Source organism: Echinops telfairi, unplaced genomic scaffold (assembly GCF_000313985.2).
Source record: "Echinops telfairi isolate 266 unplaced genomic scaffold, ASM31398v2 ScPeMD7_7424;HRSCAF=8462, whole genome shotgun sequence".
NCBI lineage: Eukaryota > Metazoa > Chordata > Mammalia > Afrosoricida > Tenrecidae > Echinops > Echinops telfairi.
The window spans coordinates 50814765-50829583 of record NW_022111324.1 but is presented as its reverse complement, the minus strand read 5'-3'; the positions used below and the strand labels follow the sequence as shown (position 1 = coordinate 50829583).

Sequence of the window (14819 nt, the reverse complement as noted above, 5' to 3'; positions counted from 1 at the left end):
CCGCCAGCACCCTAGGTGGTTGAGGGGGCTGTGGGGGAGGAGTGGGGCAGACTAGGTCTGGGCATAAATGTTGAAGCGTTTTGAATTGGTCAGGTTGAAATGCATGCGAGTGTACCAATGACCCATGATTACATTTTTCCTTAACAGCTGGCCTGCTCTGGGAGGCAAAACTGGCCTGGGTTCCTGGCTTGGGGAGGCTGGATTCTGGTGTCCTGACCCACCCTCCACCCCCTTCCCGCAGCCCAGTCTTGGAGGTTGGCAGAGCTCAGGCGCAGGGGCTGGACGTGCCATGGCTGTGCAGAGGCCTTAGTTTCCGCCTTGTTCTCTTTCCCTTTGCGTCCCTTTCCTCGACCTCCTAAGGTGAGTGCCAGGTCTCCCCTCGCTCCCCTTCCCTAGACGCCCAGGGGCCCTGCCAGGCTGTGTGCCTGGGAAGACACAGAGCTGAGGCTCCTGTGAGAATTGGAAAACACTCTCATGAAGGAAAACTCATACGTGATCTTTCTGGGCTTTCCTGCTCAATGGAGCATCCTACCTCCACTCAGTCACCCAGGGGGTCCCCAGAGCAGTGGTGAGGTTCCCATGCACTGGACTGAAAATGGAGCCGTGGAGCAGCAGGGGCTGGAGCCCCTAAACCAGAAACACTCCCTAAGAGCCCTAAACCCATTGCCTTCCAGTCGATTGGCTCAGAATGACCTGACTGGACTTAGTAGGACTGCCCCCACAGTATTTCCAAGATTGCGGTCTCTATGGGTGGCAGCTGCCACATCTTCCAGAGTGGCTGGTGGCTTTGAACCATCGACCCTTTGGTTAGCAGCTTGGCACTTTAACTACTGTGCCAACAGTGCTCCTCCAGAAGGCTGCTTAACCCCAAACCAAAGCGGCCATACATAGGGTTTCTGGGGCTGCATATCTTTACGGGGGCAGATAGCCTCAACTTTCTCCCAGGGAGAGGCTGATAGTTTTGAACCAAGGACCTTGTGGTTAGCAGTCCAATGCTTACCTGACAGTGACACCATGACTCTTTACTAAGGCTGCCATTGAGTCCATGCCGACTTATAGTGACCCTATAGGACAGGGTAGAGCTGTCCCTATAGATTCTGAGACTAACTCCTTATGGCAGCAAAAAGCCTCCTTTTCCTCCCTCAGAGTGGCTGGTGGTTTTGAACTGCCGACCTTACGGTTAGCAGCCTACTACACCACCAGGGCTCCTTAGTGGCCTAGAGATAGGGAGCTCATTGTGTTTTCCGTGGGAGGCACAGTGCTGCTCCGGCTCAGGACTGGAGGACGGTCGTATGGGAGCCTGTTAGATCCATCTGGAGCTAGTCTGTACCCGGATCGGTTCTCCAGACACCTCCCAAGTACAGCTTGAAAAAGGAGCCCTGCTTGGGGCAGAGGCAGCAGAATGAACTCCCATCCCTGTGGCTGCTTGAACTTCTCATGAGTGCCCACCTCCTCCCATGGTGGGAGGAGTCAGTTCGCCAAGTTGTGTTTCTCACGTCCACCTTACGAGCTACTCCAGGTCTCGGGCCAGAGGAGCCCCAAGCAAAGATGACGGTAGGGTACGGTAGGGATAGGAGAACCCAGATCTCTTGCCCTCCCTCCCAGGCCACCTGAAAAGTTTCATCAGCCAACAAATGCCTGCCTCCATCAGTCAGCCACCATCCTTAGAAAGATCCCGTATGCTTCCAGGTTAGTCTCCTCCTCCCCAAGGCCCCAGTTCCCTGCCACCACAGACAAAAACAAGGTCCAAGCCCCTCCCCAGCCAAACCCACTGTCATCAAGTAAATGCTGACTCAGCAATCCCTTGTGGGTCTCTGAGACTAACTGTTTATGGGAGTGGAAAGCCCAGTCTTTCTCCCAAGGGCTGCTGGTGGTTTTGAACTGCCGACCATGTGGATCTCAGTCCAATGCATAACTACTACCCCATCAGGGCTCCTATGAGAAAAAGTACAGATGTCTATGAAAAGTTCCAGTACGGTTTGTGAGATCTTATAGTTGATGGGCCCTTCGGTTTGATCTGTCTTACTTTCCTTCCAGGTACAAGAATCCCTTCTGTACCTACTGTATACCAGCCTCGGGGGGCGGGGGTGCTGAGCGGAGAGATGGTTGTGTACCCTATGTTAGATGACTTCTGGTGACCGGGAGTCAGCACCCTTGGGAAGTCATCACGAGTTCTTCTGCGGCTCTGTCTTAGCCCCACTGTGCTCCCTGCCCCTTTCCTCTGTGCATGACCTTCTCTGGGGGGGTGCAGGGGGTGGCTCATGACTCATCAGCCCTGCGCCCACATCTGTCCCTGCCAGGAGTGCCCCTCCCTGTGGTTTTTTAGCTGGAACATCCCTGAGCCCAGTACAGTGATGGGCTTCTCCCCCCACCGCCCCCCCCTCCCGGGGCAAGACCACAGCCTGTTCCCCGGTGAGGAGGGCTCTGCCTGCAGGGCTGGACCTGACCTCTGAGCCAGTGCTGTGCACGGAGGGACTGGTTACTGGAGAGGAGAGAATTCTCCCCAGGTCTCTTGTTCAGACAAACAGACTTGGGGAAAGGGCAGGAGGGCCTGGTCCTCTCGGGTCCATTCCCTTAGCAGCCCCCTCTCTCCTCCTCCCATCTCCCTCTTCATCTTCCTCTTCTGCCCTTTCCCACCTCAGCCCTCACTCTCCCCTCCCCTCAGGTTGCTCCTGCCCTTCTCTTAGAGCCCAGTGCTCCGCAGGCCCGCGGTTGTCCCTAAGCCTTCTGGTCCTCTCACCTGCATCTCTGAGCGGTTATAATTCACTACAAAGTTTCCATCCACTGCTCCTTCCTCCAAGAGAATGTCTCTTTCCTGTCCACTTGCTCTCACCTCCGTGCCCTTCCATTTCTCCCTTCTGACTCTGCTAGTACCCTTCCCTCCCCTGCCTAGGCCCCCACCTCCTGGTGGCCCGGGCCCCTGCCCCTGGGCTGCAGGGCCCAGGCTGTGTTGACAACAGAGAGCTGGCAGGCAGGCGGGTGGCTGTCTGAGCTTCTCATTAGAGGCCTAAGAATGTGTGGAGTCATGGGGGACAATGAGAGTCGTAGGCAGGAAGAATGGGGCCTCTGTCCCTGCAAGAGACAGGTCCCAAATCCTGGGCTCTGCTGAATAGGAGCACCTGAGGGCCAGGGAGGGGTGGAAACTTGGAGGTGGAGAGAGAGGGCACAGGTGGTAGGCGTGGGGGCAAGGGCTGGGCCCTCTGGTGTCAGCATTCACCGTGGGAATTCTCAGCATCGGTTGGCATTTTGAGGGAGAGGCTCAGACCTTTTCAAAGGTGGCTGTCCTTGGAGGGAACACAGAAGAGCTAGGGGAGCCTTGTAGAGTGGCCTTTACATTTCGTGATTCCTCGCGGCCACAGGGGTGGGGGGTGGCTTTGCTGAAGGAGACTGGGTCCTGGGGAGCCCCACAGAGTGGCGGAAGCCCCCCCCCCAGCCTCCCTTTCTCATTCCACGGGTGGTCCATCGTCTACCCAAGCCCTGATATGTGTCCCTCCCCACAGAACCTCCCTCCCCTGCCCTGCTCTAGAGGATGCTTGGGCCTTGTCCGACAGTGGGGACTGGCAGGTCGCCCAAAGGCCAGCTGCACGTATCTGGGACTGAAGGCGAGGTCTGACCAGCGCCCATAGGTGTGTGGTCCGCCATCCAAAGCCCACGTGGGGGTGGGAGGGCGGGGCAGTAGGGTTGGATTTGAATTGGCCTAAAACAGGAAGTAAGACAGACCAGTCCAAATCTGACCTTGGCCTCCTGGGGCAGGTGCATGGATGGTGGGAGAGGGGAGGGCTGGGGTGATGGGAGGAAGGGGTCCGACCAGAGCAGGGGTCTTCAGAGAGCCCTCTAAGGTCTCCTGCCAAAAAACTAAACTGCAAAAATAGCTGGAGGGGAGCAGGTAGGGGATGGAGAGAGAGAAGAGATGGGGAGACCGAGGGCGGGCGAGCGAAACAGCCCCTCCATACCAATAGCCAGGCAGGGGGCAGGGAGCAGGGAGTGATACTGGCTGGTTCAAGGGAAGGCGATCAAAAGGGAGTGGGTTGGAAAGGTCTGCGCTCCACTGCCCAGACCAGACAGCCTGAGGCTCAATGGGACCTTTGTTACCCTGACCCTGGTCAGGGTTGAAGGAGTACCTGCTGGCCAGCCCCCGGCGGGGGAGGGGCAGGCCTGCAGCTTCCATGTGAGTCAGGCTGAGTTGGGCACAGCTCTGTGGGGGTTGTGGGCGGGAAGAGGAGGCCTGAGCCTCTCCCTGGCTCAGGGTGTTCTCTTCTGAGGGCAAGTAGAGGAGTGGGTCCGTGCCTGCTAGGCAGGAGTGGCTCTGCGGAGACTTGGAGGGAGAGAGGGCCCTCTTGGGCCCACCAGGTGAGCAGCCCCTGGGACCCATCTCAAGGCAGTTGTCCCCTGGGAAGGGGGCTGAGGGCGTTCTGCTCCAATCCCAGCTTGCTTTGTGCCAGGTCCTCCGGCCGAGGTGCTGGACACCCATGGCAGAGTAAAGGAGGGAGGGACAGGCTGCGGGGACTGGGGCCCATGAGCTAGCAATCCGGTGGGAAGTTGGAGGGGGTGGGGGCTTGCTGGTGCCGGGGAGTATCTGGTTAGAAGAGGTTACACCAGCCTGGGTCTGCAGTGACACTGAGAGCCTCCCTGTAAGGCTGGGGCAGGGCTGAGGTGGAGTCTCTTGACTGAGAGAGGGCTTGGTCTGCACTCTGATCACACGGCTGAAGTCAAGGCTGGCTGTGCTTGGGGACTGAGCCTGTGGGGGGTTTCCTAACCCCTGGCCCACTCTGAGACTGATGCCCACAGGTGAACCACCACGGGAGAGGGGAATGAGGGGACGGGACAGGGGTGTGTGTGTTCAGAACACACAGGTATTTCCGTTTCCTTGGCTCCGCCCTTAAGGAATCCTGGGGCATAGTGGATACGGGTTGGGCTGCTCCCCACAAAGTCAGCAGTTGGATATCGCTGGACAATCCACAGGAGACAGACGAGGCTCTCTACTTCTGTAAAGAGTTACAGCTTCAGAAACCCCCGAGGGGCAGTGTACCCTGTCCTGTCGGGTCACTTTGAGTCAGAGAGGGCCAGGTGGCAGTGCGTTTGCCTGTCTGGGGTTGGGCTTAGCTCTTAGCTGCCCTCCTGGCGCTGCGCATGTAGCTGTATCTCCTGCCAATGCTGCACATCCTCCTGCAGCACCTCCCAGGCTGATCCAGCAGCTCATTGCCCTGAGCTGGTGAGCATTGCAGGCTCCTGCCCTTAACCCGGTGGCACCGTCAGGTCAGCGCTGGGCTACTAACTGCAAAGCTGATGGTCCAAACCCACCAGCTGCTTGCTCCTGGGGGCAGAGATAAGGCTCTCCTGCTCCTGGAAAGATTGACAGCTTCCGAAACCCTAGATTGGAAGAGCAAACTGGTGGCAGTGGGTGGGTGGGCCCTTTCCTGCCTCCAAGTCACAGAGACTGGCATGGGTGGGTGACCAAGCATTTGGGCGCTGGCCTGGGACCAGACTGGGACATACAGGCCCCCAACTCTGGGGTGCTCACGATTGTGGCTCGCCCCTGGAACAAAAGGCAGGCCTTTGTGTCTGCTCTCCTTTCCCCACTCTGATTCCAGGGACTGCAGTAGAAAGGGTTAAGCTTGGTCAGGAGAGAACCTAACTTGGGGGCTGGTCTTGGGCACTGGCCGAGCAGTATTGAAAAGGTCTGGCGCTGTTCTTGAAGGGAGGGGGGAGTTAAGGACACTGGGCAGGGGGCTGGAAGCTAATTAAGGGGCTTTGAGGAGGTCCTTTATGACCAGGAAGCCACCCCTCCCCAAGTCCCTGAGTGAGGACCTTTGTGTGGGCCTTTGAGGGGCAAGAACTGGAAACTCATTACGGACGTGGTTTCCATACTCACGGACGTGGTTTCCATACTCCTCGGGCTGGGGCAGGGTGGGAGGGGGGTGGTGAGAGAATGTCACATGGGGGGCCCAGGACACAAGGAGGGGTCAGGACAGATGGGCTGATAAAAGGGGAGTGAGGTTTCCCAGGTGTTCCCGGCTCCCTCTTGAGACTAGAGCCTCTGGACCCCCTTGGCTCCGCTGCGGCCTATGGCTTTTCATTCCTATGTGATTGATGTTCCAAACTCATGTAGGGCTAAAAGCCATGGGCTACAGTGAGGGGCAAGCTTCTGCAGTGCCTGCATCGACCAGCCGCAGGAGGGGCTCTGCATGGGGCTGTGTGTGTGTGCGCGTGCGCGCTCTGGACTCTGGGCTGTGCCACCTTGACATAGTTACCTCCTTCTCTGGACCTGAAGAGGCTGAGCTGGCCAACACAGACGGAGATTCCCTGAGGTCTCTGAATGTGGACCTTCCCCTTCCTGGGGGTTTGGGAAGTCGGGTACTGGGCATCCCGACCCTTGGGCTGCCCCCCACCCCACCCCGTCTGCTCACTCCCTCATGCTCTGTGTTCTCTGCCACCTCCTCAGAGAGGAGGGTCAATGGGGATAGCAGGAAGGCCAAGGCTCCTCACGCCTGCTGGAGCCCTGGGTCCCCGCTCAGGGTCACTCAGCTCCTGTCTGCTCCCGTCTGGGTCTGTGAATGGTACCTGCTTCCTTGCTGGCCAATCAGCTTGCCTGGCACCCCAGCTCTCTCCAGTCTCACCAGCCCCCTCCTGTCCCTTCCAACCCCCACTCCCAGTTAGGTCTGTATGACTCCTGTCCCAGCCATCCTGGAAGACTTCAACAGATGGGAATAGGCTGGCACCCTCATCACCCCCCCTTCCAGCCCCCAGTCTGCCTAAGACAGACCACTGAAGAATCAGCGAGCAGACCATATTTGGTCTTGTGAATCAGAAGGCCAGTTACTTCATGTGTCTCAGAGTCCCTGTTCAATATTTACCCCTGCACAGTTCTCACCGCGATGCCTGCACAGGGCTGATTTCGGAAGGAGCTGCTACGATCCTGCTGTTGTCCTTAATGGAGAAGCCGAGGCCCAGAAGCCCAGGCTCTTAGGGCTGGGAAGAACAGAGGTGGGGGTTGAACCCACGTGGTGTTAGCTCATCCTCCTGGGAACCCACGCATGCACGGGGAAAGGGCTCTGCAGACCACTGTGGGGGGTCTCACAAAGGTGCTTACTCTTAAGATCTCCTTTGGGTGCATGTCCAACCCCTTTCCAGCAGGGGGTAAAAATCAAAACATGAGAAAGCTAAACTGGGTCTTTGCTGGGACCTGTCCAGGCACTTTCCCTCCAGGAGGAACTAGGTGAGAATTAGCAAGGGTTTCCTCCTCTGAGTTCTCCTGCCTGGCTCCCTTTCCTCTTGCCCTGCCCCTCATTGTGTCCCAGACTCCCCCACCTCCCCCCAGGCCCTGGGATGAGTCCACTCTGCCCCTCCGCATTCCCCATCTCATAACTGGAAACTGAGGCTAGGGTAGAGCCCCCTTCAGGTGCCCTGCAACTGGGGTCTCCCTGGACTCTGTTGGACCATTTGTGGAAGCCCTCCAGGACCAGACTGGGCCTGGGAGGAGGAGGGGAGGGATGAGCCAGTCTGGATGTTTCCCTTTGTGAAGCTCCAGCATTACTGGACTCTCAGTAGGGGTGGCTTCTTAAATGTCTGTTGATTGAACTAAGCTGGGAGGAGAGGGATGCCTTCAGAGGTAAGCAGCTTCCCCACTAGAGAGCACCTGCCTTGGCTGGGCTGGGCTGGGCCTGGGGCTCTGGGAGCTCCTATTCTGTTCTTTGTCTCTTGGCCAGTGCCAGTGGGGCAGGCCTGAGAAGGTCTGTAATTATGTGTTCCACATAATTGGTGCAGGGAATTGAATAGGCAAGCTGGCCCCGGGCCCTCTCTCCTCTGAGCATTCACAGAATCAGAGGGTTGCGTCTGCCCCATCCCCTGCCCACGGACAGCCTAAGCCCAAAAGGCGGGCTGCTCCCTGTTGCCGACTCCAGAGGTACCGGGCCTCCCAGGGGAAGACTGATGAGATTCAAGCATATCTCTCACTGCATTTGTCCCCTTTTTTGGTAGAGGGGAATCTGACTGCTAAGCCCTGCATAAAAGCAAAGACTGTTTTAAACATCTTGCTCTCCACCTTTGGCAGGGGAGCAGTTAAATTTTGACTTCTGGGGGCCTTTTTGCCTCTGACCGTCCGGCCACCGGCTTTCCAGCTGCTGCTTGTGTGTCTAGCAGAGGGTCCCAGCCATGCTGGGCCAGCAGGCCTGGGAAGCCTTAGGTCCCCGGGCAAAAGGGCATGGCTAGACTATTGTACAGGTAAATGCTGGCTGCCCTTGTAGTCTTAAGGGACTGAGAGAAGGCTTTCCCGGGCCGGCGACAGGCTGACCCTGACCAGCCAGGATCTGTGACCTTCAAAGGGCATCGGAGGTAGGCTGGCCCTCGGCTCAGGATGCCAGGGAGCACCAGAGGCTGAGGTGCAGGCTCTAGCAGGCCCAGAAGGAGTTAATCTCCAAGGAGCACGCGGGCTTCTCCAAGGAGCACGCGGGCCTGTGCCCAGTTTTGCCGGCTGCCAGCTCCGGGGAGAAGTCCTGGGATCTGTAGTCTGTGTCACCACCCAGCCCTGGCCTGCCTGTTTATCCACAGGGGCCCATAGACTACAGTTCCCAGAAAGCTACCGAGGCTAGGCTCTCGGGAGGGTGTGGGTGTGAGGCTCGTGAGGCTCAGCAGTGGCAGGAGAGGGAGAGAAAACCCAATTCACCCTTTCCTTTTAATTCTTTCTCCTGGTGTGTCTGCTCCACCGCCCCAGCTAATCCCCCAAATCCGGTCTCCTAAGCCGCAGCTGCTTCCCTTCGCAGTGATGAATGGCCCGGGGAGGGAAGGTGAATTCATATTTTAATTACTGAGGCGCGGTGCTGCGGCGGAACTGGGAGGGGGCGGAGGGTTCGCATTGTGCCCGAGGAGCTGAGGGCGTGTCCTCCTCCGTGGGTCACTTCTCCCAGACCTTACCTGGGGGAGTGGGGGTGTCGTGGGGTTCCGGGGCTGCCTGGCTGAGAGCTGTTCTGCTCTGAGAAGGGGTGGGGGTTGGGAGTTGGGATAATATTCCTTCCTTGTTTGTCAAAGAATTCCCTGCATGTTCCAGTACTTGCAAGCAACCCCCTACCCTTTCAGCCACCCTAGCGCCGCTGGGCTTTGGTAGAGGCGCCGGCCAAGCTCTGGACACCCAAGAGCTTGCTTGGTCTGAGTTTAGAGGTTCCCAGGCCCCTCATCCCTCCACATGTGCCAGCTGGCTGACATGCTGCCCTGTGTCCACCAGACGTGCGAGGACCAAGGTCAACAGGGAGGTGAGGGGCAGGGAACCTCCTGGCCCTTTGGGTTGGTGCCCTGTGCCCTTGGGGCATCTCTTCCTCTTGATACCAGCTCAGCTGAGTGGGCACACCTCCCTCATCACCTGCACAGAGACCCAGGGCCAGAAACCTGCAGCCAGATGCAACCAGCTATAAGCTAGCAGGTCCGCCTCCCTCTGATCCTACACGGGCTTTCTGGAGTGGTTCTTCCATCCCTCAGTCTCCCCTGGACTTGGAGCCCAGCAATGGGGATTGGGGGGAAAGCCAAGGGCTGGAGGGGACTGGGTCCTGGGCTGGCATCTAGGTGCCTTTGGGACCCAGCCAGTCCTTTACACTTCCAGAGGAGAATGGGTGCGCCCCGACTTCTCTCTCCAAGAAGCCCCCCTCCATCTGGGTCAAGTGGCACACCTCAGAGTGTCCACAGGAGGCCTGCCTGGCAGAGCTGGGAGCACAGCTGGCCTGGGGGCTCCCCGGAGATGGCCGAGAGACCCCAGCAGCCATGGGTACTGAAATAGCACAGGATTCTCCCTAAGGGGAGGTGGAGGGGGTGGGGCGGGTGTCACAGAGCTCTTCCAGCCCCTGAGGGAACGGCTGTGAGCAGGAATGGCCAGGATTGTCTCTTCCCAGAGGTGACCAGGCCCTGAGGAGAAACAGCCACCTCGGGGGCAGGTCTTCCTTTAGCAAAGAGCAGGTACTGGGAGAAAAGTGAGGGTTGGAGAGAGAAAAGACCTAAGCCCCCAGGGACCCCAAAGGCCTTGAATTGCCCTAGACCTTGTGTGGGGGAGTCGCTGTGACTGTTGTCCGACTCCGAGCCACCGTGTTGCAGGAAGACCAACCCATAGGGTCTGCCAGAGCTGTCATCTTCAGGAACAGGTCAGGGGGCCTTCCCCAAAGAGGACGCTGCTGCATGGGCTCTAAGCAACACCTTTCTGCTAGCAGTCCAGCTCCAGGTCTCCTGCAGCCGGCGTGGGGGTGGCATGGGGACAGGGTGGTCAGAGCGCCTTGCCCGGCTCATTTTCATTGTGAGCTCCCTCCCCCCCACCCTGCCAAGCTCAGCAAAGCTGGGTTTATTCCGGCCATTGTGGGAAGAATGCTGTGTGGCTAGTGCCCTAACACCTATCCATCTCCCCTGCAAAGGGCATAAGTGTGTGCTGGGGAGCCTCCGGGGTTTCCCCCTCATCCCATTAGAATTCAGCCCCTTAGGGTTTGGGTCTAGGGGCTCAAACTTGATTCGCGCCCTGGTCCACTGAAGTAAGCGAAGACCCAGAGAGGTCCAGCCACTTGCCCAGGGTGACCCAGCCTGCCAGGGTCAGAGCCAAGGATGGAGCCCAGGCTACCTCCACCCGGGTTTGGCTCCCGGTCTCTCTCTAGGTTTGTCACGGGAGGGATCCAGAGATAGCTGCAACAGATAGATCTAGAAATATAGTAGTTGTGTCGCCTTGGTCTATATATAGCCTGGCGATTGCTCTCTGCTCTTTCTCTCTCTACTCCAGGAGAGTGGGTGTGTAAATGGTACTGGAAAGCAGGTTATTAAATAACCAGCCACCTACCCGGGCTGACTCTGGCTGGGCCACCTGCCTACCCAGCTGGCCATTGGAAATGCCAGCTTCCAGGAACACTTATTAACGACAGCTATTAGCTATATTATCAGGACAGTAAGGGTGAATGGGGGACAGGTTCTGACCTGAGCTGACCCCAGCAGCTTAGGGCTCCGTGCTCAGTGAGGACTGCCAACTGGACCCTTGGCTGCTTGGAGGAACATGAAGCTTATCCTAGGGGGCAAGGTTGGCCAGACCTGTGGAGCTATCCAGAGAGCTACCATCTGGGCCATGCCAGGCTCTTCTAAGATGGGAATCCTGTGCAGGTGTGCTTTGCATTTGCAGCCTGGGGCATCCAGTACTATCTCTGTTTCAAGAGGGGTCAGAGAAGAATGGTGCTGCTGGCCTTTTTATTCCCAACTGCTCTGCCATGCCCTTTCAGCATCTAGGGAACCGTCACCCTCTGGTCCCCAAGGTTCTTCTTAAAAGTAAGCAGGCCCCAGGGCCTCCTGACCGCCCGCAAAGAGGGCTTTCCTGGGCTCCCCGCTGCTCTGCTCTAGCTGACGGCAGTGCAGGCCTACTCCTTCCATAGCAGGGACAGGCTGGCAGGATCTGCAGGTGACCGAGACTGCTGCCACGTTAGATGTCCTTGAGTCAGTTCTATGTAGGACACGCAACACTGCCTGACCCTGTGCACCACCCTCGGGGTCGTTCCTATGTTTAGCCCTTTGGTGCAGCCCACCATCTCCTCATATCCCTGATAACATGCCTAAAGTACATGATATGAAACCTTGCCACCCTCGGACCTGAGCAGATGGCATCTGGTGCGTAGACCCCCTATGCCATCGGGATGCTTACCCTTGCTTCTAAGGAACATCTTGTGTGTTTTCTAAGGCAGATTTGTTTATCGGGGAGACCTAAAGGAGAGTTGGAGAAAGGGCCAGTGCACATTGCCAGTTGAACTCCCGAAGGAAGCCCCTCCCACACCCGGCCTCAATAAAATACCCCAGAGCCCATTGCTGTCAAGTCTGTCCCAGCTCATGGTGACCCCATCCATGTGCCTGTAAGAGGTGTGCAAATGGCTTGTGGTCAGCCACTGACCTAACTCACTAGTTTGAACCCACCTAGCCACAGCACGGAAGAAAGGCCTGGCAGTCTGTAAAGAAGGCCCACCGAGGAAGTCCTACTATGTAAGAGCACACGGTCACCATCTTTCCCAGCCAGCTCTTGCCTCAACCTGGCGGCTGTGCCCGGGAAGAGACTGCCTGTGCCTTTCTGTACCTGCCCCCCAACAGATGTGGAATAAATGCCTGTTGGCTGAAAGGACCCCTTTGACTGTCTGTTCTCTGCATGCAGATTCGTGTTGATCTGACCCACCCTTGAAAGGGCATCGCATTCCCTATAGACATCAGGCACGTTGGGGTGCTTAGGAAGCAAAGCCCCCGTAACTCAGTTCTGTGGGTGCAGTCTACACTGGATGAGGGAGTTCCTTCAACGTCCCCTATTAGGATCCCTGAGGGGATTGTGTGGCCTCAGGAGCCAGTGTGAACCAGCTGCTGACACCGAGTCATGGTGTCAGAGTAGACGAGCCTCCCTTGGGCTTGTCAATGAGGATTTTTTCCAGATGGGGTCGCCAGACTTTCTTATGCACTACCTGGGGGTGGGGGCTCGAGCCTCCAGCTGTTCCCTCAGCAGCTGAGCTTAGGCCAGGGACTCCCTGGCCTAAAAGACTCCCTAGGAACTCCCTGCTCCCCAACCGCGGGTGTGTGGTGATGCCATGAGAGGAGGGTGGGCAGGAAGGAGACACAGGTGCAGCAGCCAGGGCTTTCTCTCCCCACCACGGACTCGCCTAGGTTCCAATTTGAGCAATGACATCAGCTTCCCACAGACCAGGAAACACCAAGGTTTCAAAGAGTCTGTTGTTTGGTGGCACGACTCCTCCCCATGGGGTGAGAGGTCAGGGCGTGGCAGTGGTTCCTGGCTGGCCGACTCTGGGTTCTGGGAGCATTAACCCCAGCTTGGCTTCTCTCTTCCTGCCTTTCTCTGGCACCCCCCACCCCCATCTCTCCCTGCAGATCTCTGGTGAGCTGCCCCCTGCTTGGCCTAGGGCATGCCCCAGTTCACTTTCGCCTGCTTCTGTGGTCTCCACGGTTTCTGCAAGATGAAGAGGAAGAAAGAGGAAGGCCGCCACCGCCGAGAGCGGGAGACAGCAGTGTGAGCAGGAGGTTCCAGGCTCCTGGGCGCCCGCTTCTGGCTGGGAGTTTGAAGCCGGAAGCCCCGGGTGCATCCTGTGTCTCACCTGAGGACCACAGCCTCCTCCGGCCATCCTTGTTAGCTTCCAAACCAGAGACCTCCCTGGAGAGAGACTGGGGAACCATGCACCAGCATGCATGTCTGCCTGCCTGTGGGGGGAAGCCAGGAACCCGCTGCTCTCTGACAGCCCGGACAGCAGCCTTTTGCCTGCCCTGAGGGCTCCGGAGGCACTTCCCAGGGTAGCCTCTGAAGGAGGCACTGCCTGGGGCTAGGACCGCTGTTGCTAAACCAGGAACCAGCTGCTCTGAGAAGCTCCTAGTAGCAGCCCTGCACCCCGGGGAGGCCTACCCCACTGTGCCCTCCTGGGAGCCCAGCACCTGAGACTCAGAGCCTCCTTGGAAGCCCCTCTAGGATTAGCGATTTCCCAGCCACCCCTGGCCTCCTCCTGAGCCAGATGGTGCCAGGCCCGAGGGGACTGTCTGCTGTCTGCGTGTCCGATGCCGGGAGTCCCCAACATGCACTGATGCTGTGTCTTCCGCCTGTCAAACTGTCGGACTATGAGTCAGCTGGGCTGGTGGGCTTCCCAAGGCTGCGGGGGTGTGGGCTCTCTGCAGCAGGCTCCCACTCTGAGCCTCTCTCTCCACACCCCAGTAATAGGTCTTCCCTGTAGCCCTGGCCTCTGGGATCGCCTCCTCCAGGATGCCTGGACTTCTGTGGTGGCAGCACAGATGTGAAGGTGTCTGTATGCCATCCTCAACTCCCCTCCTCAGAGACAGTCTTCCACAGCCCAGACTGTGGGGCCTCCTTCCTGGACTAAGCTGCCCTCCGACATTCTGTTTCCGTGCCTCACCCGCCTGCCTTTCCCTGTCTTTGCAGAACCATAGGGAGAAAAATGCCTGTGTGTGGTGCCTTCAGGGGAAACTCTTAGGGTAGCGGGTGGTGCTCTAGGATTTTATCCCCACCCCCGACCCCTGCCCTAATCTGCCTCTCTCCCACCTTGACTACACCCCAGCCTTCTGAGTTCATTTCCCCATGATAGGAAGCAAATGAAATACCATATCCTCTCTGAGGAGCCCTGGTGGCATAGTGAGTTCTGCCTTTAGGCTGCTAACTGCAAGGTCAGCAGTTCAAAGCCACCAGCCATCCCTCAGGAAAAAGAGAAGGCTTTCTACTCCCATAAAGAGTTATCGTCTCGTCTCGGAAACCCACAGGGGCAGGTCTACCCTATAGGGTTGCTTTGAGTCAGCATCTACCTGATGGCTGTTTTTGAGTTTGGAAAGAGCCTTGGTGACGAAGTGGGTTACGAGTTGTGTTGCTAATCACAAGGTCAGCAGTTCAAAACCACCGGCCACGCCATAGGAGAACGATGGAGTCTTCTCCCTTGAAAAGATTTGCAGACTCAGAAACCCACAGGGGCAGTTCTATGTCCTAGAGGGTGACTGTGAGTCAGCATGGCTTCAATGGCAGTAAGGGAGCCAGTTCTTCTTCTCCTCCTACCTCCCTTCTTGCTACATTCCCTCCCTGCCTCCTCCCACAGCTACCTCCCGCCCAGCTCTTCCTCTGCCCCTTTTGACAGGACTTAGCCTTCTGTCCTGTGCCTGGACCTCTCAGGGGCTAGAGGGGCATTCAGACAGAAACACTTCGAGCAGACTCCGTCACCGGAACAGTTCAGCCAAGTCCGATCCCCTCTAGCATTCCGGGCAGAACAACAGATGACTTGGGTAGCGGAGGGCAGGGCCGGGGGCTGCTCTGTGCCCTCCTTTCTCTGGGAGATGGGCCT

At 57.8% G+C, this 14819-nt stretch overlaps 1 protein-coding gene across 2 annotated transcripts; it reads left to right on the top strand.

The window, feature by feature from the left end:
- The first annotated feature begins 254 nt into the window (after positions 1 to 254).
- BLACAT1 (BLACAT1 overlapping LEMD1 locus) lies at positions 255 to 14089 on the top strand. Of its 2 annotated transcripts, none has more exons than XM_045298280.1 (2): positions 255 to 360; positions 12862 to 14089. In XM_045298280.1, exon 2 carries the CDS (start codon positions 12897 to 12899, stop codon positions 13002 to 13004), a length of 108 nt encoding a protein of 35 aa, XP_045154215.1. In that variant the 5' UTR covers positions 255 to 360; positions 12862 to 12896; the 3' UTR covers positions 13005 to 14089. The 2 variants fall into 2 exon arrangements, with proteins under 2 accessions (XP_045154215.1, XP_045154214.1); XM_045298279.1 differs by lacking the exon at positions 255 to 360 and adding an exon at positions 8676 to 8783.
- Positions 14090 to 14819: the final 730 nt, after the last annotated feature.